Below are 27961 nucleotides of genomic sequence, written 5' to 3'. Positions count from 1 at the left end.
TTTATACTGGACGTATAGAAGGGGAGACCGAAGTAAACTAGCTTCTTTATACTGGACGTATAGAAGGGGAGACTGAAGTTCAAAGACTGATTAATATCTCTTCTTAGTGCCAGGCACCTCCAACTCCACATGCCTTTTCCCATCCCTGTCACATTCCCACGGCCAGAAAAATCAAGGAAAAACCGCGCACACAACCATTGTGGCTTTCCTGTCTTTTGGGGAATAATACCATCATTAACTCAGTTTACACTAGGAACCTGGAGTATACCTTGTCACATTCTCCCTACTTGTCCATAAATCTATCACCAAAAATCTTGCCAATTCTTTCTACACAATTCCTTCCTATTTTCTTTATTCCTGTTGCCACCACCCTATTCCATTCTGTCATCATTTCCCTACCTTTTCTATTGTTGGAGTCTCCACTCTGGCCCTCCTGACCCCTCCTGGTCCAGTCTGTTTACTCTGCAGCCAGAGTGAGTGATTGTTCTAATATGCAGATATGATTGTATTGCTGTTAAAACCCTTCAGAGGCAGCCCATTAGTTACCCCAAGAATAAAACCCAGCAACCTGAACTTGGCTTACAATGGCCTTCAGACAGTCCTGTCTGCTTTACCAGCCTGTTACAGTTCTCTCCCAATTCCTTCAACTGAACACAATCTCTTTTGTTCTTAACTATGCAGTTCCCTTTGCCTCCATCACTCTTTTCCCCCTCTTTGCCTATCCAGCTTCCATTCATCCTCCAGGCTTCAGCTTAAATATATTTTCCTATCTCACCTGGATGCCAGCATAGCTCTATTTGTAAGACTCACCACCCTACTTTTGTTGAGATCTGTGGTCCTGTCTGCATTGGAGCATCTGTGATGGCAAGGACGATGAGAGATTTGTGCAGGATTATAAAACCTGATGCAGGTGCTCAGTGTCAAACTGTTGAAAGAATAAAGGAATAAGTTGCTATTGTCCTGTCATGGTGATTAGAACTATTTTGAATTAATTCTGCCTTTTGATAATAAATGTCATTCTCAATTGTTTCTGTTTTTGAATATAGTTTGAGAGAGCCGAGGAGACTGGGAGTGAAGCCAGGCTGCGTTGGGGTGCCCAGCATGGATGGCTACTCAACCCTGAGAGTGATTGGGGAGGGCTCCTTCGGCAGAGTCCTTTTGGTTCAGCAGGAAAGCAGTAATGAGATGTTTGCCATGAAGGAAATAAGGCTTTCCAAGGTCACTGCTAAAGAAATTAGTTCATGTTGAAAGTGTACATGCAATTTGTATAAGAGAACAATTTCTTGAGATTTAACATGGAATTGCTCCTCAGTGCAAAATATGTAATGGGCTTGTTTACTCACCAGCTTTACAAGGTCTTGATATATTTTATGTGGTTCTTAGGCTATTGTAATTAACAAAAAGGAAGAAAAATAGTCAAAGGTGACTGTCGCTGTTTATCTCAATGAGAATAATTTGTAATAATTTCTAATTTTGTATACCTAAGGGTGTAGGGAGTCTTTGCCAAAAACAACTTAGGTGCAATATTGATGAAAAAGGAACATAAAAATACAATGAAGAGCAAAGACCTAAAAATGCTAACTTTTGGTATCAGGGAACTTATTCTGTGGTTCAGTTTATAGGTTTTATTTCTCTGTATGATGAGGAAGGTGATGATCTATCACTATATATCACTGTGTATCATAGTTGTATATGAAAGAATCCAGCCATGGATCCTGCTTAATACTGTTTTGATCAATTTTTTAAAAATACATTTTAATAAAATCCCAAAGTGCTATTTCCCCCCACACTGCATTCTTGACCTGATTTACTGATTCTCAAACTTGAGTGGGCATCAGAATCAACTGGAGGGTTTGTTAAAATGACAGTGGCTGAGCCTTACCCCCCAGTTTCTGCTTGAGGAGGTGTGGGTGGGCCCATGAATTTGCATTTTTAACGTTACCAGTTAGGGTTGATGTTGCTGGTTTGAGAACCCTTGTTTCTTAATTGTAAGGTAAATCATTTAGTACTTCATCCTCATAGAGTAAGTTAGGGGATAAACAGTTTTGGAAACTTTCTTTGCATATGGTCTTTGTGCATCTATGCTGTAGTAATACACCAGTGTATTCTTTTTCTTTTGGGCCAGTGGACAAAGTAATGCAGACAGTTAAAACATGAAATCTCTAATTTTGCTTTAAGGATATACTATTGTTGTTAATGGCATACTGGCTCTCCAAATCAGGTTATGCTTAGGCTGATGTTAAAACTAGTTACGTTCTATGCTTGTGTAAGGATATATCAGCTTAATCATGCAAAATATAGCCATAGTTGAAAAAAATCACCTCATGTTGTCTCTTAGAATTTGATAAACTTAAGTTGGGTCAAAGTGCAATGCTGTAAAACTGCATCTGGTATTGAAGTATCATATAAATTCTACTGTATTATTGTGAAGCTGTCTACTTTCAAATGAAGTATTACATTTACACTGATTTAAAATCTAGTCTTTCTCTGATACACAGAATTCTAGGAAGGAGGCTGTTCTGTTAGCCAAGATGAAACACCCCAATATTGTTGCCTTTAAAGAATCATTTGAAGGTAAATATGAATTCCTCTGGATACATGCATTTCTGAATTTGATTTATGGCCACAGTGCTTTTGTCAAGAATCTTACATTTGTTTTAGCTGAAGGACATCTCTATATTGTGATGGAATATTGTGATGGAGGGGACCTAATACAAAAGATTAAACATCAGAAAGGAAAGTTGTTTCCTGAAGATATGGTAAGAGACTGACTTACATGGTTTCCTCAAGATTTAGAAGCAACTTTTCTCATAAAATCTGTGTAAGTTAAAATAAAAGCATTGATATCTGTGATTACTTGACACTCTAATTAGAAAGGCCTCGTTTCTGTATCTGTGCTTACTGTTGTTAGGATGTAGCTGTCTGAGTTGTTTTCAGGAAGTAAAATAGATATGTTTATAAAATATCAAAGAATAAGACTTCCATGTTTAGAACATTTTCAAAATTGTGTTACTTGTCATATTTTGTACTAGTTAAAATTTTGATTTCTGTTATATTTAAACTTTAGATGCAGATGGATTTATTTTGTATTTCTAGATCATAAAAAGAGTGAAGGCCACATTTCTTTTTCTTGGGAGTACCTATTCTCAGTCTTTTTTCCTTCTAAAGTTTGGCATATTTCCTTAAGTCTAGTACTACTGCCTTTTTAATAGAAAATTGTATACTAATATTATTTGAATGAATTGACTAAGGAAACTAAATAAACAACTTTAATGGGGTTTAGTTTGTTTTAGGGTATAACATGTTATAAAACTGTATTGGTGTAAATATTTTTATTTAGGAGTTGTTTTGTTAAAAATATGGGTTTCATAAAAGGAGTTCAACCTTGCCTTCAAATGGATGAATCTCCATAGCAAAAAGAAAAAAATTAGTTTGACATTTAATTGTAGGCACCTGGAAATTCTGGGTGCTATTGACTGGGATTTATAAGCAGAATACTGACCTCAAAAGATTATTTACAATACAATTAAACCTATTAATGTTAATATAAGAATATTCTGAAAGAGGAAATGAAAATCTGATGTAGTGATTGTACTATAAAATTGTAGCATATTCATTTCTGAGTAGTAAACTACCTTTGTATGTGTATTTAAGAAATACTTGGCCTGGCCAGCATGGCTAAGTGGTTGAGCATCGACCTATGATCCAGGAAATTGTGGTTCGATTTCTGGTCAGGGCACATGCCGGGGTTGTGGGCTCAATCCCTGGTGAGGGGCGTGCAGGAGACAGCCGATCAATAACTCTCTCATCATTGATGTTTCTATCTCTCTCTCTTCCTCTCCCTCCCTCTCTCGGAAATTAATAAAGATATGTTTAAAAAAAATAAAAAGAAAGAAAGAAATACTTATATTTGGTTGAATACAAGAAAAATATAGTGGGAGTTTTATTAAAATAAATTGCTATTTGGGTCACACATAAAATGATGAAACGGATTCACAGCTCTTCTGACTTCCTCCAGGCAACACTGAATCTTAGTTGAACTATGTCATTTTTAGGAGTTCTATATTTACATTATGCAAAACTAAGGCCTAAAGACCATTCTTTGGAGTTTTGGTTAACATGAACCAGTTTTTGCGTTCTTGCATGCTTTTTTCTTACAGATACTTAATTGGTTTACACAAATGTGCCTTGGAGTAAATCACATTCACAAGAAACGTGTGTTACACAGAGATATCAAATCCAAGGTAAGTGGAATACATTTTTGGGATTTAAAAAAAAAAACCCAAAACTATTTCATTTAGTCTTTTTTCAGTTTTATTCTATTTCCTTTTGGGACATTTTTATTTAGTTTAGAAATATTTGTCAACCTAATATTCATACTAGCCAAATAAGGTACTAATTTGTAATTAGTACTAATTTGAAAAAGTTATTAAATTTCTTTGGTATATGTTAATATATTTCAAGCTCTCTTAGTAACTGCTTATTAAGACCATATATTCTCAGATGGAAAATGACTGAGATCTGGGCCTGCCATATGGAGTTATACCAACACAGGTTCCCAGTCAGTTGATCAGGGTCTGCTGATACAACCTGGAGCTTGGTTGGTAGATTTCTAAGCAGTCGTCCTGAATTCCCAAGCTGGGGGATGTGTAGCTGTCAAGAGGCTATCTTGTCTTTTTGTGTTCCACTTGGAGACTCGGCTATCAGCATTTCCAGCATTTCTGTCCTTAATCTCCATCATCAGCAGGCTTTGAAAGACAGCTTCTCTGGACAGCTCTGCCTTATGTTTGAATGATGGAAGATATATAATCTGAGCTCTTCTTTTTTTGATACAGAATATCTTCCTCACCCAAAATGGAAAAGTAAAACTGGGAGATTTTGGATCTGCCCGTCTTCTCTCCAAGTATGTATATCTATTCTATAGTAGTGAGAGTAATCAAAACATCCTTTATTCAGGAATGCTCTGTACTCATTCTTTGCCTTTCTTTGGTTTTAGTCCCATGGCGTTTGCTTGTAGTTATGTGGGAACACCTTATTATGTGCCCCCGGAAATTTGGGAAAACATGCCTTATAACAATAAAAGGTAGGTGATGTACTTATTTGGTGCAAGGGTGAATGGTGACAGGCATTGTAGCCTACAAATGAAGTTTGGTTTTTAAAAAAATATATGTGAAACAAATCTGAATTCCTAGGCTTCTAGATAAAATCATAGTTTTCCAACTGCTGTAATAAGAGTTGAGAAGAGCTAAACATAAATGCTGAAAGAAAGGCTAGTCATTTCTAGGGACAGTGTGAATTATATCACTGGTTCTTAAACTTTGCTGTTCCCATTTTTAAAAGTTGCAAAGTATAGGTTGCAATCATACCAGTTAAATAAGAATGGGTGGGAAGCAGGCCTCAGTAATTTTTCCAGGATCACTAAGTGATTCCATTGTGCAGCAAAATTAAGGAACCACTGGATTATGTCATTGAGTTAATATTTACAGGACTAGGTAATAAGCACTTGACTGATAGGTTAATTGATTACAAGAAGATGGTATGAAAGCCTTGTGATTTAAAACTTAAAACTTTTTCTGAATATAAGTAATATGTGCACATTGAATGAGTGGATGGGCAGGGGAACATTGGAAATATGGAGATATACAAGAAAGGAAATAACAATCACCCACTTTTTCACAGCTGTTAATAACATTTTGGAGTTTTTTTTCTTCGATTTATTTCCCTTCCACCCCCAAACCTAGTTTGTGTTCGCTGTATACAATTTGGTATCTTGTTTTTTTTCACTTTATATTAAATCATATTCATTTCATACCATTTTAAACTCTTCATAAATACTGTTAATGATTGCATAATATTTTACTGCATGGCTCTTCCAAAATTTACTTTACATTCCTTGGTTGTTTCCAATTTTCTCTTTCTTTTTTAAGGATAGTTTATTGATTTTTAGAGAGAAAGGAAGGGAGAAGAGAGAAACATCGATGTAAGAGCACAACATCAATCAGGTGCCACCCGCACGTCCCTTACTGGGGATCGAGCCTGCAACTCAGGCATGTGCCCTGACTGGGAATCGAACCAGCAACCTTTCAGTGCATGGCATGATGCCCAACCAGTTGAGCCACACTGGCCAGGGTGTTGTTTCCAATTTTCAATATCATAAACAGTGCTGTTATTAATGTACCTTTTGTGTATAAATATGCCATTGTTCTGTATCACATTCCTAGAATTAGAAACACCTAAGGCTCTTGCTACCTTCTGTCAAGTTGCTTTCTGAAAAGGGTATGAACATCCATACCAAATGGTTCCTTAAGAGTAAAATTGAATTGGCGACAAAACAGCTATAAAGGGACTTACCAAGACAATTGGGAAAATTTCAGTTTTGCAAAAATATTAGAGTATATTATTGAACTCAGGTTAAATTTCTTGGATGTGATAATGGCATTGTGTTTAGGAGGGAGAGTGTCCTTGCTCTTAGGAGATACATGCTCATGTGTTTGGGGGTGGAGGGATGTCTGCAACTTTTTTTTCAAGAGCTTGAGATACAGATGGAGGAGGGAAACAGCACATAAACCTGGCAGATGTTAAGGATGGGAAACTAGGAAGGAGTATGTGGGCATTTATAACTTTTCTATAGGTTTCAAACTTTAAAATAAATAAAACTTGGGGGAAACGGTTGCTAAAAACCATTAGTTATAAAGAGTATCATCTGTAAAAAGTCTGGAGGATGACAGCTAGGAGGTGAGAATGATGAAGAGTGAATGTATAGAGCAAATTATAGAACTCTTCTGTTTGAAGAGCTCTTCTGTGGGAGAATGACTAGTCTTGTTCTCTTTGTTTTGGAATGTAGAGCTAACACAGGGGTGGAGAGAGTCCCCAGAAGACAGGTTCTGGCTTATGATAGGGAAGAACACTGTCCTTTAGAGCCATTCAGCAGGGGCATAAACTATGCTCAAGGTAGATTGCTGGCCATCAGGAGGTGTGATCAAAGGCCTGGTGCTATGCACAGATGGTCTGAGTGTAAGCTGCATGGATGACTTCTAAAGTCCTTTCAGCTGTGGCAGTGGGAGTCCACAAAGATTCCTTCTTTCACCAACTACTGCTGAAATGACACCTGAACCACCCTGATTTGGAGCAGGTAGAGGTTGGGGAGCAGAGTTTATTGTGAGCATTACTGTTAGTAACTACCTAAGTATTAGATAAAAATTACCATATATTTTATTTTAATAGCTAGGAATTACTTGCAATATGTGTTCTTATTAAAGGTAATTTTTCATTTTTTAATATTGGAAAGTACATATATTTTCATATGATAATTCATAACCCACATTGCTTCTTTATGTTTTTAGTGACATCTGGTCTTTGGGATGCGTTCTGTATGAACTCTGTACCCTGAAGCATCCGGTAAGTGTGGCGGGCAAAATGGAAAGGCAGAAAGGCAGCCTCTCATCATATATGACCAAGTTATAAGTCATGTACCAAAGTCCAGCAGTTTGCTTCCATAGGATGAATTCATTATAAAAGTTTTCATGTTTCTATTGCTGTCATCTTTGCCTTGAGTCACTTTTGTAGCATATACTAATAGGACATTCACATTACTTAATTTTTTGTAGTTCTATACCTAGTTTCCCTCCCTTCCTTCCCCTCTCCCTTCTTTCTCTCTCTTTCCCCTCCCTGCCTCCCTCTCTTCCCTCCCTCCCTTCCTTTTTTCTTCTTTTTTTTTGGGCTATTGTTAATTTTTTTTTTATTTTGGCAAAATATATGTAACCTAAAATTTATCATTTTAACCATTTTTAAGTGTATAATTCAGTGGCATTAATTACTTCACAGTATTGTGCAACCATCACTACTATTTGCAAAACATTTCCATCATCCCAAACAGAAACTCTGTACTCATTAAACAATAGCTTCCCATTGTCCTCTCACCTAAGCCTTGGTAACCTCTAATCCACTTTCTGTCTCTATGAATTTGAATATTCTAGATATTTCATGTAAGTGGAATTATACAATATTTTTTTCTTTTATGTCTGGCTTCACAGAGCTTGAGGTTTTCAAGGTTCATCCATGTTGTAGCATCTATCAGAATTTCATTCCTTTTTATGACTGGATAATATTCCATTGTATGTTTACATTATATTTTGTTTATCCATTCATCTATTAATGGACATTTGGGTTCTTTCCACCTTTTGGCTATTGTGAGTAATCCTGCTATGAACACGAGTGTACAAGTATCTATTAGAATCCCTGTTTCCAACTGCTTTGGGTATATATCTAGGAGTGGAATTGCTGGGTCATATGGTAATTGTAAGTTTAGCTTTTTAAGGAACCACCACACTGTTTTATACGTATCTTTTTTTTTTAAAATTTATCCTTATTGTTATATAGTACAGATGTCCCCCTTTTCCCCCCATTGATCCCCTTCACCCAGCATTCCCCCCCACCTAGGCCTTCTGCACACAATTTTCTGTGTCCATGGGTTATGTATATATGCATATAAGGTCTTTGATTTATCTCTCCTCCCTCACTCCCCCACCCCTGCCTTCCCTCTGAAATTCGTCAGTCTGTTCCATGCTTCTATGTCTCTGGATCTATTTTGTTCATCAGTTTATTTTGTTCATTAGATTCCACATATGAGTGAGATCATGTGATACTTGTCTTTCTCTGGCTGGCTTATTTCACTTAGCATAATACTCTTCAGGTCCATCCATACTGTCCGAGATCCTTCTTTTTTACAGCTGCGTAGTATTTCATGGTGTAAATGTCTCACGGCTTTTTTATACACTCAGCTACTGATGGGTACTTGGGCTGTTTTCAGATCTTAGCTATTGTAAATTGTGCTGCTATGAACATAGGGGTGCATAAATTCTTTCTGATTGGTGTTTTGGGTTTCTTAGGATATATTCCTAGAAATGGGATCACTGGGTCAAATGGCAATTCCATCTTTAATTTTTTGAGGAAACTCCATACTGTTTTCCATAGTGGCTGCACCAGTCTGCATTCCTGCCAGCAGTGTACATAGGCAGCAAAATCTCAGACATCTTTCATAGCAATATGTTTTCTGATACATCTCCTTGGGCTGCAGCAGAAGGAGGGCAGAGTAGACTAGTGCTGTGTGAAGAGAATCCAGGATTAGGGGCTCTAGGGATAGAGCTCTGATTCCTGTACTGAGTCATTTCCCCATTAATGCCTGTACTTATCTTTTTACAGTTAGACTTCACTTATTATGTAAGTTTCTTTTCTAACTGAATTTTTATGAGAAAATAGACTTTGCTCTATTATATATTTTTCAAGATATTTTAAAAAATAATTCAACAAAAAAGAGGTTAAATAACTTGCCCAGCTTGCTCAGCAGTTGTTTACTACACAGAACTGATCCCTGTTAGGTCTTAGCTTTGAATGGAAATAATTTCTGTTCTTTGGGCACAGATTAAAACTTGGATCTAGCAAGCATTTTCATAGATGTACTTGAGAGCACATAGAGCTTATGAGAGTGAATATTTGAGAAAAATCCTTCACCACTAGATGAAAGTAACTCAAAGTGAAGGCATGCACTGTTAATGAGAGGTTGTCATCCTTGAATATAAGTAGCTTATAATGCTGTCTGCACAGTTTGGGAAACTTTAAAAAATATTGATGCGTAGGCCACACCAGACAAATAAAATCTCTGAGGGTATCCTGGGCGTTAGTATTTTTATTTTATTTTATTTTTAATTGAATTTATTGGGGTAACATCGGTTAATAAAATCATATAGGTTTCAGGTGTACACTTCTATAATACATCATCTGTATATTATATTGTGTGTTCACCACCCCCAGTCAAATCTCCTTCCATCACCATTTATCCCCCCTTTACCCTCTCCGACCTCCCACTACCCCCCTTTCCCTCTGTTAATCACCATACTGTTGTCTTTGAGGTTTTAGTTTGTTTTTTGCTTAATCCCTTCATCTTTTTCACCTAGCCTCCCTACCTCCTCCCCTCTGACAGCTGTCATTCTGTTCTCTGTATCTATTTTTATTTTGTCTGTTAGTTTATTTTGTTGATTAGATTCCATATCTAAGTGAAATCGTATGGTATATGCCTTTTTCTGACTGCGTTATTTTACTTGGCATAATACTCTCAAAGTCCATCCATGCTGTCACAAAGGGTAAGATTTTCTTCTTTTTTACAGCTCCATAATATTCCATTGTGTAAATGTACCACAGCTTTTTTATCCACTCATCTACTGGTGGGCACTCGGGCTGCTTCCAAATCTTGGCTGTTGTAAATAATGCTACAGTGAACATAGGGGTTCATGGATATTAGTATTTATTTTTATTTTTTATTTTTTTTAAGTCTATTTTTAATGATTTCAAAGAGAGGAAAGGGAGAGAGAGAGAGAGATAGAAACATCAATGATGAGAGAGAGTCATTGATTGGCTGCCTCCTGCATGCCCCCTGCTGGGAATCAAGCCTGAAACCCTGGGTATGTACCCTGACGGGGAATCAAACCTTGATCTCTTGTATCATATGTCAGTGCTCAACCATTGAGCAACACCAGCTGGGTGGAGATTAATATTTTTAAAATAGTGATTCTAATGTGTGGCCCAAGTGGAGAACCACTGTTGTATACAAATAAAATTGCTTTTTAAATTCCATTGTCTTATTTATGATTATATTCTTTATTTTTCTGATTTTGTCTTTTTTGTAAATTTTCACATATATGTCTTATTTTTTCTAGCAAGAATAAATATAAAGGAGTATAGTGCCCTGAATATTTGGCATACAGTTTGTTCTTGCATCTGCTTTAAGGCAAACGTAGTTCTCAAGCCTTCAGAAAATGCAGAAAAACTCAGTAAAATAGTTAAAAACCTGAGGGACAGCAGATTCAATTTTATTTTTCATTACCTGAACTTTTCCTTTGCTATATGTTGATTTTTCCTTTTTTATATCTGCACTTGTATATTTTATTAATAGGGTAATGCTCTTCCAAGGCAGAATACCAACATGTTCTTACATAAGTATTATCAAGGCTGAATCTAATGTTAATTCTAATATATTTATTATACAATAAAAACTTCTAAAATGTTATTCTGGTCTGGCATTTTATATCCTACTCTATTCTCCAATTTTTTTTTTAAATCCTCACCCAAGGATATATTTTTATTGATTTTAGAGAGACAGGAAGGGAGGGAGAGAGAGAGAGAGAAACATCGATGTGAGAGAGAAACATTGATCAGTTGCCTCCCATATGTGCCCTGACGGGGAATCGAACCCTCATCCTTTTGATGTATGGGACAACGCTCCAACCAACTGAGCTACCTGGCCCGGGCATATTGTCAAATTTTAAAAGCTACTTTGACCACATGAAAGGTGAAAAGGATTTTACAGTAGATGTTTAAAACTGGAAAAGTCTAAAGTGCGTTTTGCCAGGAAGGAGGTCTGGTGATTTCTGGGGAGGAGTGAAGCAAACAAATACTACACTTATGTAAGCCTTTAGTGTCATTTGACTTTAAAAAATGTTGTATGTATGTATGGCTTTGATTTCTAAAATATATTAAAAATGTACATCTGTAGCCCTAGCTGGTTTGGCTCAGTGGTTATAGCGATGACCTGCAGACAGCGATGACCTGCGGGTTCGATTCTGGCCAAGGGCACGTACCTCGGTTGCAGGCTCGATCCCTAGCTCTGGTCAGGGTGTCTGTGGGAGGCAAGCAATCGATGTGTCTCTCTCACAGTGATGTTTCTCTCTCTCTCTACCCCTTCCACTCTCCATGAAAAGCAATGGGAAAAATATTCTTGGGTAAGGATTAAAAAAGTATATCTGCAAAAACATTGATTATAAATAATAATGTACCCATAGATGATGGCATTGATGGTAAAACTTTGTCTAGATGGGGAAGTCTTTTACTATTTAAGTTTTTTATTTTCTCCTGAACCACCATAATATTTTGAATACTATCTTAAGGCCACCTCTAGGAAGAAAAATCACCAGGCAGCAGATAACATTTATAAAACTAAAATAATTCATATGATTTCAGTTCAGCTGTTATATTCTTATTTGCATTCTCCTTCCGTGCATCTGCTTTTATAGTTGAATTTTACTTTTTAGTTTCAGGCAAATAGTTGGAAAAGTCTTATTCTCAAAATATGTCAGGGGTCCATGAGCCCACTGCCATCTCATTATTCCTACGAACTTCAGCATTTAATCAAGCAGATGTTTAAAAGGAATCCTTCTCATCGCCCCTCAGCTACCACGCTTCTCTCTAGAGGCACGTTAGCTCGGCTTATCCAGAAGTGCTTAACCCCAGAGGTATGTGACGTGTTGGATTTTCAAGTGTTTGTTATCTTTTAAACACAATTACATGTTATACATGCTTGTAAAAACTCAACTGTAGTTTTTATGAAGTGCATAAAAAACATTAAGAGTTAGCCGTGGCCGGTTTGGCTCAGTGGTTAGAGTGCCGGCCCTCTGACTGAAGGGTCTGGGTTTGATTCTGGCCAAGGGCATCTGTACCTCGGTTGCAGACTCAATCCCCGGCCCCGGTTGGGGCATGTGCAGGAGGCAATCACTTGATGTGTCTCTCTGGCATCGGTGTTTCCCTCCCTCCCTCTTTCTCTCTCTCTCTATTTCCCTCCCTTTCACCCTTCCACTCTCTCTGAAAAAGCAATGGGAAAAATATTCTCAGATGAGGATTAAAAAAAAACACATTAAAAGTTAAAACTTCCTTTTCCTCCCCTTCTCCCTTCCATAGTGCTGTTTCCCAAGTATAATAACAGGTATAGTTTTGTATATCCTTTCAGGTCTTTTTCTTTTTTTAATTGATTTTTAGAGAGAGAGAGGAATGGGGTCGGGGGGAGAGGTTTGTTGTGTCATTTATTTATGTATTCATTGGTTGCTTCCTGTATGTGCCCTTACCAGAGATCAAACGCCCAACCTTGGCAAAGCAGGATGACACTCTAATCAAATGAGCTACCCGGCCAGGCCCAAGCTTTTTCTAGACACACATAAGTGCCTGTTTGTCCATGTGTCTAAATTATATGTATTTTTAAATGGCATTTTTACTTTTCAATGTTCAATATTATTTTGGGGAAGAATGTTGATAATTCAATGACATGGCAATGTCTAAAGAAAAGTTTATTGCATATTGTTAAATTCTCTGCTTTAAATTTTTAGATCATCGCAGAATATGGTAAGCAGGTATTAGAAGAAACCAAAAAATATACACATAGTACACCAAGAAAAAAAGGTAAGAATTTTGGAACGCTTTTTTGTTAAGTGATCTTTCTAAATGTAGTGTAACAAAAAAAGAAAAATGTAATTTTCAAGTTATTAGAGACGTTTTTCAGAGATACTCCTTAAATCAAAATTTTCTTTCTGTTACTTAAGTCATAATTCTGTACTGAATCTTATGTACTTAGTTTTCCAGGGATCAGAAAACTTAGTTTGGAGATTTTAGTGATGTAAAAATTGTTCGCTGTTTTATCCTTAGTACCATATTTAGTCTGGTTTGTTATGGGTAAGGTAGAAAGCTTCTGTGGGATAGCCTAGGAATATAACTGAAAAAAATACAATGTTAATCTTTTTAAAATTAATTAACTAAATTAATTAATGAATTTTATTTTTTTAAACTTTTAATTGTTGAGAGTATTACAGATGTTTCCCCCTCTTTACCCCCCCTTCCCCCTGCACCCGGATCCTGCCCTGCCCCAGGCCTTCACCACCCTATTTATTGTCTGTGGCCCTGGGTAATGCATGTATGCATGTAAGTTCTTTGGTTAATCTCTTCCCTACCCTCCCTTCCCACTTTCCTCTGAGATTTGTCAGGCTGTTCCATGTTTCCATGCCCCTGTTTCTATTTTATTCATCAGTTTATTTTGTTCATTAGATTCCTTATTTGTTTATTTTGATATTAAGATTCAGTTTTTGATAGATATGCATTTATTGCCATTATTCACATACTTTTTAATTTGTCTTTATTATTGAAAGTATTACAAATGTCTCCCTTTCCCCCCATTGATCCCCTCAACCCTGCACCCCTTCCCCCAGGCCTTCACCACACTATTGTCTGTGTTCATGGGTTATGCATATATGCATATAAGTTCTTAGGTTAATCTCTCCCCACCTACCCATCCCTGCCTTCCCTCTGAGATTCGTCAGCCTGTTCCGTGTTTCTGTGTCTCTGGATCTGTTTTGTTCATCAGTGTATTTTGTTCATTAGATTCCACATATGAGCAAGATCATGTGATACTTATCTTTCTCTGACTGGCTTATTTCACTTAGCGTAATACTCTCCAGGTCCCACCATGCTATCTCATAGGGTAAGGGATCTTTCTTTTTTATAACTGTATAGTATTCCATGGTCTAAATGCCTGAGAAGATGCTTGATATGATTTCAATCTTCTTGAACTTGTAAAGACATATTTTGTGTCCTGACATATGTTCTATCTTTGAGAATGTCCCATGTGCACTTGAGGAGAATGCCTATTCTGAAGCTTTGAGGGGAAAGGTTCTGTAAATGTCAATTAATCCATCTGATCTAGTGTGTCAGTTACAGTGTCTGTTGTCTTGTTGATTTTTAGTCTGGAAGGTCTATCCAGTAAAGTCAGTGGGTGTTAAAGTTCCCTACTATGAGTGTATTGCTGTCAATCTCACCTTTCAAGTCCTCCAAACGTTTTTCCCTCCCAGGCTATGTGTCTTTTATTCTGAGGTGGGTCTTTTGTAGATAGCTTATGTTTCGGTCTTATTATCTTTTCCTTTCAGCTACCCTATGTCTTTTGATTGGAGCATTTAATCCATTTATATTTAAGGTTATTTTTGATAAGTACTTATCTATTGCCATTTTATTTCTTTATGCCTATGTTTCTCATTCTCTCTATTTCAACCTCTTATTACAGTAGTCCCTTTAACATTTCTTGCAGTGCTGGTTTGGTGGTGATAAACTCCTTTAGCCTTTTTTTTTTTTGCCTGGGAAGAGCTTTACTTCACCATCTATTTTGAATGGTAGCCTTGCTGGATAGAGTAGTCTTGGTTTCAGATCTTTGTTTTGTGTGACCTTGAATATTTCATGCCATTCCCTTCTGGCCTGTAGAGTTTCTGATGAGAAATCAGCTGAGAGCCTTATGGGAGCTCCTTTGTAGGTAATGGATAAGATTCCCTCTTTGTCTTGAATTCTTGGCATTTTAATTATGATATTTCTGGGCATGGGCCTCTTTGGATTCTTCTTACTTCGGCGTCTCTGTGCCTCCTGAACTTGTGTGACTTTTTCCTTGACCAGGTTAGGGAAGTTTTCTGCCATTATTTCTTCAAACAAATTCTCTAACCCTTGCTTACTTTCTAGATCTTCTGGTACTCCTATGATGTGAATATTACTACATTCATGTTGTCTCACAGCTCCCTTAAAATGTCCTCCTGTTTTTTGTTTTTTCTTTTTGGTTCTCTGATTGATTTTTTTCTACTGTTTTCTAATTCGCTGATCCAGTCTTCAGTTTCCCCTAATCTACTGTTCATTCCTTTCAATATTTCTTTTTTTAAAATTTCTACTATCTCATTCTTAATTTCCTTCATAGTTTCCATTTCTTTTTTCATGCTGTTCTTCTCTCATCCTTGCAATAAGTATTCTGAACTCTATTTCTAATGGATTGCTTATCTCCATTTCACATAGCTCTTCTTCTGGAGATTTCTTTTGTTCCTTCATTTGGGGCTTGTATTGTTTTTCCTCCCCATTTTGGCTGCCTGTTTGGGTTTATTTCTATGTATTAATTAGATCTGCGAGGACTCCCAGTCTTTTGTATGGTCTCTGGTGCAGACCAGTGTCCGATTCTGTTTGTGCCTAGCCTTGAGTACCCTGTTTGAAGCTTTCCACACTTCACAGTTTGTGGTTCCCTCTGCTGGGATGGGTGTGTTTGGAAAGGACCAAGATGCACCCCAAGGTCTGCTTTTCCAAGTCCTGGGTTCAGAAGCAAATCAGGCAAAGGCTCAAAGCACCCAGAGGTTGATTGTTATTCAGTCTCTTAATGATCTTAGAAACTGCTCTAGAAACTACATAGGGTGGGGTGAGAGATTTTCTGGCAGGGTGGGGCAGTTGCTTCCCCCAAGGCAAAAGCTACTTGGAAGGTAAGTGTCTGCCTGAGAAAGATGTCCTCTGCAGCATGGGGGAATGACTCAGCACAGGAATCCAGATGGCAGCCCTCTGAGCTCTATCCCCCAATCCAATAACTCTGGATTCTCCTCACACAGCTCCAGTCCACTGTGCCCTCCCTCTGCCAGAACCCAAGGTGAGTAGCTGCACATAAAACTTTGTGTGTTGGCTCTTTAAAAGGGTGCCTGCATTTCTAGCCATCTCTCCCTGGTAGACAGAAACCCAGCTGCTCAACAGCTAGATAGTATGTGGACACCTTTGTCTGTTCTGGTGCTCTGGGCTGGGAAGCCCAGTTTGAGGTTTAGACCCCAGAGTTCTCAGTGGGAATCCCCCACAGCTGAGATATCCCTCCGGACCTTTAGCTGCTGCCTGTGGGAGCCCATCCAGCCCTCTCGTGCCTCCACACTTTCTTTGTCTCTATGTGGTCTCCACTTTTCACCCTTGTTTATGAGGGTGATCTATAGCTAGTCTTCCATTATAGTTGATTATTCAGGGTAGTTTTTCTATATTTTAGTTTTATTTCCAGTTTGATCCCAGGCAAGTGTCAGTGTAGCTTCCACTCAATTTGCTGCCAGCTTGGAATCCCACCTTATTATTCATTTTTTTGATCTTTTGTTTCTCCTCCTTCTCCTCTTACTCCTCGTCCTCCCTCCTCTCTTCTTCTCCTGCTTCCCTCTTCCCTCCTATCTCCTCCTTTCTCTCCTCTTAAAAGAAGTCCCTTTAACATTTCATGTAGTATTGATTTGGTGGTAATGAACTCCTTTAGCTTTTTCTGTTTGGGAAGCTCTTTATCTGACCTTCAGTTCTAAATGATAGCCTTGCTGGTTGTAGTAATCTTGGTTGTAGGTCCTTACTTTTCATCACTTTGAATATTTCTTGCCACTCCCTTCTAGCCTTCTGTTGAGAAATCAGCTGACAGTCTTATGGGTGCTCCCTTATAGGTAACTAATTGCTTTTCTCTTGCTGCTTTTAAGATTCTCTCTTTGTCTTTAACCTTTGGCATTTTAATTATGGTGTGTCTTGGTGTGGGCCTCTTTGGGTTCCTCTTGTTTGGGATTCTCTGCACTTCTTGAACTTGTATGTCTGTTTCTTTCACCAGCTAGGGGAAGTTTCCTGTCATCATTTTTTCAAATAGGTTTTCAATTTCCTGCTCCTTCTCTTCTCCCTCTGACATTCCTATTATTTGAATGTTGGTATGCTTGAAGTTGTCCCAAAGGCTTCTTACACTATCTTCATTTTTTTGGATTTTTTTTTCTTTTTGCTGTTCTGATGGGGTGTTTTTTGCTTTCTCATATTCTAAATTGCTGATTTGATTCTTGGCATCCTCTACTCTACTGCTGATTCCCTGTAAATTATTTTTCATTTCAGTTAGTGTATCTTTCATTTCTGAGTGGTCCTTTTTTATGTCATTGATGTTCTCACTAAGATCCTTGAAGATCTCACTAAGTTCCTTGGGCATCCTTATAACTATTGTTTTGAACTCTGTATCTGGTAGTTTGCTTGCTTCCATTTCATTTTGTTCTTTTTCTGGAGATTTCTTCTCTTGTTTCATTTGCAACATGTTTCTTTGTCTCCACGTTTTGGCCGCTTCACTGTATTTGTTTCTATGTATTTGGTAGAGCTTCTATGTCTCCTGGAATTGGTAGGTAGCCTTGTGTAACAGGTATCCTTTAGAGCCAGGTGGCACAGCCTCCCCAGTCATCTGAGCTGGGCACTCTAGGTATACCCCTAATTGGGCTGTGTGCACTGTCCTGTTGTAGTTGAGCCTTGATTGCTGTTGGTCTCATTGGGAGGAATTGACCCCCAGGCCAGTCAGCTGTGCAGACCAGATGTGATTACAACAGAAGAGCTGCTGTGCAGGAGACACCCCTGTGGAGCAGGACTTGCTTCAGTGCGGCTTTGATACTCATCAAGTCTGAAGATGACCACCAGGTGCCTCCTGGGAGGTACACAGTCAGATACGGCTTATGCCTTGTTTAGGGCCACCTGGCACAAGCTACAGAGCAATCTGTAGGTGGTTGTTACTTGTCTTGAACTCAGAGGGTCTGGGAGAGGCCAATCTGTGAACCAAGGTTGGCTGCTGCTAGTGCCAGGCCTAGGACCACTTAGCAAGAGGTATGGGGCACACTGAAACCAGCTGCTGCTTGTCTGAGAGGTTTTAGGAAAATCTGAAGCCTGAGCCAGGACAGGCCATTCATATGGAAAAGCTATTGCAAACAGTCTGGGTGGGGTGTGGTTTCAGGGAATCATCAGGGCAGGGTGAGCAGTGTGGGCCAGGTTGATGGAGACTCAGATATGGCGACTACCTGTCAGCACTGTAGTGGGACAGTCTCAGCAAAGGAACAAAGACCTCTGCCAGCTTTGTTTGGGAGAAAGCTGCCCCCTAGTTCCTGCTCTGATGCCAGACAATTTAGTTTCTCCCGTATGTCCCTAGATCCTTTCAAGCTGCTGCCCCAGCACTGGAGCTCAGAGGGAGTGAATCTGAGTAAGTCCATGTGTGGGCCCTTTAAGAATAGCTACCTGGGACTCTCACAGCTTCTGTGTCACTCAGCCACAATCCCTGCTGTTTTTTTGTTTTTTTAAATATATCTTTATGATTTCAGAGAAAGGAAGCGGGGAAGAGAGAGAAACATCAATGATGAGAGAGTCATTGAGCAGCTGCCTCCTGCATTCCCCCTGCTAGGGATCGAGCCCACAACCTGGGCATGTACCCTGACAGGATATCAAACCTTGATCTCCTGGATCATAGGTCGATGTTCAACCACTGAACTATGCCAGCTGGGCTCCCCACTGGTTTTAATAGCCAGAAATTATGTGAACTTCTCTTCCTGGCACTGGAACCCTAAGCTGAGGGGTCTGGGGTGGGGCTGGGACCCCTTGTCCTCATGAGGGGCCTCCATGGCCAGGGTGTCCCTCTCTATTAACCCTTTGCGGTCATTTGTCTACTCTCAGCCACAAAAACTTTTTTACCATTCTGGTCGTATGTCTACTCTCAGCCACCAAAGCTTTTTTACTGTTCCAGTCGTATGTCTACTCTCAGCCACCAAAGCTTTTTTACCGTTCCGGTCATATGTCTGCTCTCAGCCACCACAGCAAGGAACCGTACGAATCTTAACTCTATTCATTCATGTATCAGTTCATAATTTCTCTGAAAGCTCTTAATTCCGACCAGTACGACACCCATGTCCAAATTTAATACGACCACAAAGGGCTAAAAAACGCCACAGGTGAGTGTTGGACCGTTGCGTTCCACACCTCTGCCCCTCCTACCAGTCTCAATGTGGCTTCTTTAATTCTCTAGTTGTAAGACTTTCATTCAGCCATATTTCAGGACGTTCTGAATGATGGTTGTTTCGTGGTTTAGTTGTAATTTTGTTGTGGTTGTGGGAAGATGCGAGTGTTGCCTTTACCTTTGCTGCCATCTTGGCCCTCCTCCCTCTATAACATTAATCTCATCAGAAATTGTATCCCCAAGTTCCCAAAGAACCATCTTGTAAACAAAAATTTAAAAACAAACCTTTACAAAAGTTGGAACTGTTCACATAATAGCTGCACAAAATTTTCATATATCTATAGTAAATCCTGAGCAAATTTCAAATGTAATTTATTGTCCCTTTGGAAGTTGTCATCTCTTAATTTTTTCAAAGCTATTTTTTTCATTTGTCATTAGTGACGCAGATCTTCCACCTGAAAAGATCCAACAAAGATAATAGATCTGACCAGAATGAGAGAAAGAGTTAAGACATATAGATCATCCACTATAGAGACCTGGTGCGAAACCTCCACTGTTTGGTGCCTGTTATCTTAGTATTAGATACTTCAAAAGATACACTTTGGAAACTGTACTGTTTTCTTAACGCTACATTTTAAATATTATCTTTGTAAGAATATTAAACCCTTCTAGTGATATAAACCTTTCAGCCTTATAATTCAGCCTTTTCTCCATTACTTAAGAGGTAGCCAGTTACCTTTGCTTCAGCAGTTTGTTTTAGTGTTGATTTTACTTCTGGTACTATTTTGTAGCTTTGGTTCACATTCCAGGGTAGTAGGAAATTAGTTTTAAAATGCTGGGCAACAACCACAACAAAAACTGTCTAATCACTGTTTCAAGATAGTTTGGAAAAATGTAGTTTTACAATTCCTAAAAAGAGAGAAATAAGCCAGTAGAGAGGTGCCACCATGTCGGGGCTATTTATATGTATGGTGGCATCTCCCTTCTGTAGACAGATCAGAATAGTGAAAGCTGTGTGAGGGCAGGGATCATGTCTCATTTGCTCACTGTCATATCCTCAGTGCCTGTCATCATAGATGCTCAATAGCAAATTTTTATTTTTAAAAGACAATTCACTGTACACACTTTATTTACAGTTTTGTACACTGTCTTAATATGAATGGGACTGCTTTTCTACTTGAGCCTTTTTTTTAAATCAGACTCAATAGTGAGTTTTTAAAGTGTTGAATGAATGAGGAACATGAACTGCAGGCCTCTGCCAGAGAAAAATCAGGAAGGAGCCATCCTTACAAAGGAATTGGTTGCCAGAGTGCTCTCTCCCTGCTGCTGGTCCCTTGTGAGTGACACCTATTCCACCTGCTATCACAATGGTCAGCAAAAGCACAGACTATAGCTAGCTTGGGCTGATGGTGATAATGACCTCCTTAGTATGCAGAGTATTTTACTTCATAGTGCCTAAATGGGTTAGCATAAATAAATAGAGATGTCAACTTTCAGATGTTAAGTTTAGGAATAAAATAGCAAAAAACAGGTGAGATGTATTACTAGGTGGCTAAAACTTGGTAATCACCAATCAGGCTAATGCTTTGGTTCTTTGACTTTAAAAACTTTATTTGTCGCCCAGCCGGGCATGGCTCAGCGGTTGAGCGTTGACGTAGGATCCAGGCAATCGGGGTTCGATTACTGGTTAGGGCACATGCCTGGGTTGCGGGCTCAATCCCCAGTAGGGGGCTTGCAGGAGGCAGCCGATCAATGACTCTCATCATTGATGTTTCTATATCTCTTTCTCTCCCTCTCTTTTCCTCTCTCTGAAATCAATAAAGATATATTTAAAAAAACAAACAAACTTCATTTGTCTCTCAGGCTTTATGCATATCACATTAGGAGCCAGTAATGTGAGCCTTTACATACTTTCCCTTTTTCTTTTTTCTCTTTAAGCAGACTCCAGCAGAGTCAGGATCGCTTTGGAAAAAGAAGCAAGCACAGTGGTAAGTGCTTTAAAATTAAATGTATGAAACAACCATTTCCTGGATACCTGGTACCGTTAGGTGCCATGGGATATTTGGAAGACTGTGACTGGTCCCTCCAATTTAATAGTTTGTCAATTTTGGGTATGTGAAGTAATTGGTAGCTATTATCCTGTACTGCCAGCTGAGCCGCTTTGGATCACTATTTATTTTGTTTTTTCATTTTTAATTATTGATAACAAGTGGTTTCAATATAGATGTGAGAGAACTTTGTCCAACTTTCAGTCATGAAATTCTTGTTTTTAGCCTGGCTTTTAGTTTGTGTTTTATTGTGGTAAAATATATATAACCTAAGATTTACCATTTTAGCCACTTTTATGAATACAATTCACTGGGATTAATTACATTTACAAAATTGTGTAACTATAAGCACTGTCAGTTTCCAGTACTTTTTCATCATCCCAAACAGAAACTTTGTGCCTATTAAACAATAACTCCCCATTCCTTCCCCACGCCCATTCCCACCCAGTACCTGGGAGCCTCTATTCTGCTTTCTGTCTCTATGACATAATTTGCATATTCTAGATATTTCATGTAAGTGGAATCATAAAATATTTATCCTTTTATGTCTGGCTTTTGCTTAGCATAATATTTTTAAGGTTCATCCTTGTTACAGCATGTATCAGAATTTCTTTTTTATTTAGATCACTATTTTGATACTGACATTTTTCTATTCAAAAACTTTTAGTACCTCCCTATTATCCCATGAATCAAGTCAACATTTTTTAGCCTGGCATTCAAAGTCCTGTTTGTCTTATTTATTCCTAGGCAGCTTAAGCTGCAATAAAGTCATGCATAGTTACAGCTGACCCACTTCCTAGTGTTGTCACAACTCTCAGTAAATCGTATCCTACTGATATTTTTCCTTCTTCAGCATTTTTTTAAAAATATATCTTTATTGATTTCGGAGAGAGGAAAGGACAGGGAGAGAGAGACAGAAACATCAATGATGAGAGAGTCATTGATCGAGCCCGCAAACCCAGGCATGTGCCCTGACTGGGAATCGAACCCCGATTGCCTGGATCCTAGGTCGACACTCAACCGCTGAGCCATGCCGGCTGGGCCTTCTTCAGCATTTTAATCAATCTTTTAACTCAAAAAGGAAAAGATGTACTGACAACAAATTATTCTATTTATGGATTGTGCTAGTAATTAAACTTGTAAATTTTTTTGAATGAACTTTATATTGTAAATAATAACAACATCCCACCATTATGTTGCTACAAATGGAATATATCTTGCCCCTGTACTTTTTTTTTCTTTGCATGGTAGTACCTTTATTTTTTTCCAGCTGTATTGAGGCATAATTTACATGCAATAAAATTTACTTATTTTTTGCATTCAGTTTGATGAATTTTGGTAATTTTATACAGTCATATAACAATCACCACAATCAAGGTAAAGAAATGCCATGTCCCTAAAATATTTTCTTGTCACCCTTTGTAGATGATCCTGGCTCTTCCCAGGCAGCCACCATTGTGATTATAAAACCACCTAGAATAGGCATAAGTCAACATATTTTCATAAAATGAAAAGGGTACAATATGTAAAAAGAATGGAGAAAGAGCCATAAAGTAAGTCAAGTAACAGAAGAATTGAGGGAGAAAGAGAGTCCCAGGCAGGCCCACAAGGTTCGATTGGCACGTAGGTGGAGCTGAGTGGCGCTGGGCCAGGAGTGGTGGCAGACGCTGCTGTCTGTTGGACAGTGACTCTCAGTAGATATGGATGATGGGAGTCCTCCGGCCACTTTTAAAAACTGCTCATCGCAACCACCTCACCAAGATTTTGAAGTCCTTGTCTGTGTGAGGGATCTTTGAAATCATACTCCCTATATGTGTGGGAAGAGAAGTTTGAGAACCACTATTTAGAAATAAGAAAACAAGGTGCCACCTACAGGCTACTGTTTAATTTATTGACTCATTCAGCAAATAATTGAGAACCTATATGATGGAGACTGTCAAGGCACTGGATATGTATTCCTTCTAAAAATACATACAGATTTAAAGACTAGTGTGTTGCTATACTTCATGAAATCAATAGCTTAGATAATTTGGAAAAATACTGAATTAAGTGGGAATATTTTGGCCATATATAGCAATTATATAAAACATCTCATTTTGATATTTCTAGCATGTAAAGCCCAGTATAGCAAACCATATTAAAAATTTGTATTACTTAGTTCCTCTACAAAGACCTCTCAAGCCCTGCCTAGAGTGGCTGAGAGCATCATCCTGTGCACTGAAAGGTTGCCAGTTCCATTCCCAATCAGGGCACGTGCCCAGGTTGCGGGCTCAGTGCCTGGTTGGGGTGCTGTTTGGGAGTCAACCAATCGTTGTTTCCCTTTCATATTGATGTTTCTCTCTCCCTCCCTTCCTCTCTCTCTAAAAAAAAAAAATCAATAAAAATATATTAAGAAAAGGACTTAAAAAAAAAAGACCTTTCAAATACCTGTCATTTTATATATCCTTTTCATATTTGCAGTGAATGCTGTTAACAGCTAATCATGTCTGATTTATTATACATATATGAATGTGTATTATTTTTAATATTCATATGTATGATGTATATGGCTATTAATATACACCTATGTATAGGGTTCTATAATTATTAATGTCCTTAACTCATTAATCTTTATTTAAAATTAATATAGCTGACTTTGTATAGTTGTTTATCTTTTTGTAGCAATTCAAGCATTGTTTAATCTGACTTTTTAATCTCTTTTAAAGCAAGGGGAAGAGCAAGGTAGAAAGTGTAGCCTCCCTGATTTAGAAAGCATTAATAAAAATTCAGTTGCAAGTGCACTGAGGAGCGTAAACAGAGAAGAGAAAGGTAAGTTATTCAAATTCTGATCATTGTATAAGTGGGGCTGGGAAATTTAGAAAGGGAGTACCAGTTTTCATATAACTAGGTCAATAGATGTTATAAGCAAGTGGACACATGCAGATTTTTGTTTGCTTATCCAATAATTTATTTCAGAAATGTCTTATTTACCCATGAAAAAGAGAGAGGATAGTATTTATTAATAAGAGCCTTTAGAAAAACTAATATTTTATGCCCTCCACCATAAAAAGCATGGCATTCAGTGTGTATCTAAGTCCTCTCAGGGCTTCAATCTCATACAGTGTATAATATGTAAATATATACATATTATTTTTTAAAATTCACCTTAATGATTTGTTTTGCCTTTTCGTCCAGATTTTTTTCATTTCCTTTACCACTTAGACATGAAGAACATGTTGTTAGATCTGAGTTCGAAAGAGGAAAAAAATATTTCTGTTTGTTGTTAGAGAAATATATGTCTAGATATAGATAAATAAAAAATATGCTCCACTAACCCTTTTTTACATTTTAAAACCAGGTGGTAAATCAGTCTGTCTGAGGAAAGCGAGTTCACCAAGTCCTCTCAGGCGACAGTGGGAGAAAAATATATGCACTACAGCACTTGCCGCTTTGGAAAATGCCTCCATACTCACCTCCAGTTCAACCGCAGAAGATGATAGAGGTTAGTAGTCAGAAAGTGTACTATTATTGTGGAACATTTTCTAATAGTTGTTTAATGGGCTAGAAATTTTTTTAAAATGTCACTCTGTAAAGGATATTTGGTGCCACACAGGTGAGTGAAATAGATTTTAGTAGAGAGTAAATATAATTAATTTTGCTTGAAATATGATCTGGAAGAGAATGTGCTGAAAATATTTTTTATTTGGCCCTAACTTTTATCTTTTCTCAACTAGGTGGTTCGGTAATAAAGTACAGTGGAAATAATACTCGTAAGCAGTGGCTCAAAGAGACTCCTGAAACCTTGTTGAACATCCTTAAGAATGCTGATCTCAGCTTGGCATTTCAAACATACACAATATATAGACCAGGTGATTTATGTCTGTTACAGAAACATGGAAACCCTTTGGTACTTTTTTAATGGTGATAAAATATACATAACATAAATTTTACCATTTTGACCATTTTTCAAGTACAGTTCAGGGGCATTAAGTACATTTACATTGTTGTGCAGCTATCACCACCATCAATCTCCAGAACTTTTCCCATCTTCCAAAACTGAAACTCTGTATCCATTAAATAATAACTCCCCATTTTCCCCTCCCAGAAACCCTTTGATTTTCAAGTTATAAAATAACTCATAGCACTGTACTTTTAGGTTTTCTTGAATCTTTTCTAGATAGTCTTAAGCTATAATTAAAATTTCCCAGAGAGCTATATTACTCCTGTTTGCTCATTTGCATAATCATGTGACTACTTTCTTTGCAGAGTAGCTTGTTTTTTCTATGCAGGTATACTGGTGACTTTACAGTTCAGGCTTCATCACAGTAAAAACTGTAATCTGATTATCCAAAGATAACTTTTAATGCTTTAATATAAGTTCTTATATTTGAGGGTTTTAATTATATTCTGAACTTTTTCTTTTGAAGAAAGTGGTATTTAAAATAATTTTTATTTATAGATAGAGAGAGAGAGAAAGAAACATCAGTTTGTTGTTCCACTTATTTATGCATTCATTGGTTGATTCATGTACGCGCCCTGACTGGGGATCGAACCTGCAACCTTGTTGTATTGGGACGATACTCTAACTAATTCAGCTACCCAGCCAGTGCCAAGAAAGTAGCATTTTTTAAATTTAATACTCATACTGATGCTTAGTGGGCCTGTTTTATGCCAGAAATCAGGCTGGGTAATGTGGGGAGGTACTGCAGAAGAAATATAGAATATGGCATTGTCTTCAATTAGCCAACAAGCTTTTGGAGGATTTTAGTCCAACATGCAAGAAATAAGTAAATACTGTTTAAATTCGCATGATTTCTGTTAATATTCCTCTGAAGGTTCAGAAGGGTTCTCCTTGAAAGGTCCCCTGTCTGAAGAAACAGAAGCATCAGACAGTGTTGATGGAGGTTATGATTCTGTCATTTTGGATCCAGAGAGACTCGAGCCTGGACTGGATGAGGAGGACACGTACGTTTATGATATACCTAGGAGGCTTTAGTTGTGGGGGGTGTGTGTAATTTAAATTATACCTTAATGATGTCAGGTTTAACAGGAGCTGGTTATATTATTTTACACCATAAATGAATATGTATATAACTTGAACTTTTGTCCAAGGTGGGCAATGTGTCATGGTAATTACTGAATTCCTGACTGAGCCTTATGTTTAAAATTGTTCAGCTTGGACTTACTATTAATTAATATATTAGATTTCATATTGAAAATATTATAGAAAGATGAATGTCAGAGGGGTGGAGGAGGGCGGGTGGGTGGAGGGGGGGAGAGTAACCAAAGAATTTATGTGCATATATACACAACCCAAGGACATGGACAATGGTGGGGAGAGGGACTGGGGAGGGGGAAGGAACGGGGTGGAGCGGGTCATTGGGGAGAAAAAAGGACATCTGTAATCTTTTAAGCAATAATAAAATTTTAAAAAAAGAAAGAAAATATTATAGAAAGAGTGAAAACAGTGTTCTTTTGGAAGAAGTAACAATTTTTTTTTCTGTTCAGTTGCCTTATGGAGCTCATTTTTTAAAAATGTAAATATTGTTATGGTATTGATCTGCTTTGAGCCCATCAACAATTGCTTAGCGTGCCTCTAATTTGGAGGCTTAATATCTGTATCATTTTTTCACAGGGACTTTGAGGAGGAAGACAACAACTTTGACTGGGTGTCAGAACTGAAGCAGCGAGCTGGCTGGCAAGGAGTATCTGATGGCTAATGCCCAAGGAAAGGTTCTTTAGTCACACTGAGTAGATGTTTAATGTGAGGAATTAATATTTGGATAATGCTAGTTAATGGAATGTATATTTTCCCTTGGAAACAGAATAGGGCCCGGGGGCTGGGGGTTGTGAATATTTAAAATTGTTCCTGATTAGTTTAAAAAATCTACAACTCCTGTGAGTTTTTGAACTCAGAGGAGACGGTGTAGAATAATGGGTGTGAGCTTCGGGCTTTGCAGTCAGATAGAACAGAAATTGGATGCTCACTGTTTGTGTGATTGTGTGAAATTACTTAACCTCTTTGGCCCAAATTTCCTCAACAATAACATGAGGAAAATAATGCCTGTCTCATAGGGATGCTAATCATGGAGCATGAGAGCAGCCCATAATGTTATTTGCATTGTTATGATTTTTGTTTATTACTATGTAACTCTACATTTCCTAAAGATTTGAGGATCTAAATATATTTAATTATAACATAATAATGTGTGCAGTTTTTCAGTAAGACCTGTCTGGGTAGTGGTTAATGATCTTGAGTGATCTTTACTACCAGCTATCCTTAAATACAGCCCCTCACAGGACACACAAAAGAGCCCAGGTCAGAGGATCCACCCTAGGAAGAGTAGGGTAGGCTACATATCTTGTCAGAAGTTGTCAGTCCTGTACATGAGGAAGGAATGGGGCCCATGGTGAGAAATCAATATGGAAAGTATCAGAAATTAGAATGTTGTGGAACTAATGGAGGGGGCAAGATCCCAACATATATGGGTCACCATGACACACTGTGCTGGGGCCTGTCATTAAATATGTGATCTGTTAGTGAGGTGAGAATATTTTACTAAAAAAGAAACAGCCTCAACCCAGGGGA

The 27961-nt window shown here is 38.0% G+C and overlaps 1 protein-coding gene across 1 annotated transcript; it reads left to right on the top strand.

Moving 5' to 3' along the window:
• Nucleotides 1-327: 327 nt before the first annotated feature.
• NEK3 (NIMA related kinase 3) lies at nt 328-27578 on the top strand. The gene is made up of 15 exons (XM_016213597.2): nt 328-1218; nt 2499-2574; nt 2662-2759; nt 4161-4244; nt 4836-4903; nt 4997-5083; nt 7344-7398; nt 12084-12284; nt 13149-13221; nt 21284-21333; nt 24099-24201; nt 24731-24874; nt 25107-25241; nt 26208-26337; nt 27008-27578. Exons 1-15 carry the CDS (start codon nt 1012-1014, stop codon nt 27090-27092), a joined length of 1596 nt encoding a protein of 531 aa, XP_016069083.2. The 5' UTR covers nt 328-1011; the 3' UTR covers nt 27093-27578.
• The last annotated feature ends 383 nt before the right edge of the window (nt 27579-27961 follow it).

Source organism: Miniopterus natalensis, chromosome 2, assembly GCF_054644295.1.
Source record: "Miniopterus natalensis isolate mMinNat1 chromosome 2, mMinNat1.hap1, whole genome shotgun sequence".
Lineage (NCBI taxonomy): Eukaryota > Metazoa > Chordata > Mammalia > Chiroptera > Miniopteridae > Miniopterus > Miniopterus natalensis.
The sequence above is the reverse complement of the archived record's forward strand: the minus strand, read 5'-3'. Positions and strand labels throughout refer to the sequence as shown.

Bases quoted from the DNA above. Each gene is read 5' to 3' on its own strand.
- NEK3 (XM_016213597.2), top strand. From the start codon at position 1,012: ATGTCATTCTCAATTGTTTCTGTTTTTGAATATAGTTTGAGAGAGCCG. The intron at 12,285-13,148 runs GTATGTGACGTG...TTAAATTTTTAG, and splicing joins AGAAGTGCTTAACCCCAGAG to ATCATCGCAGAATATGGTAA. The intron at 13,222-21,283 runs GTAAGAATTTTG...TTTCTCTTTAAG, and splicing joins TAGTACACCAAGAAAAAAAG to CAGACTCCAGCAGAGTCAGG.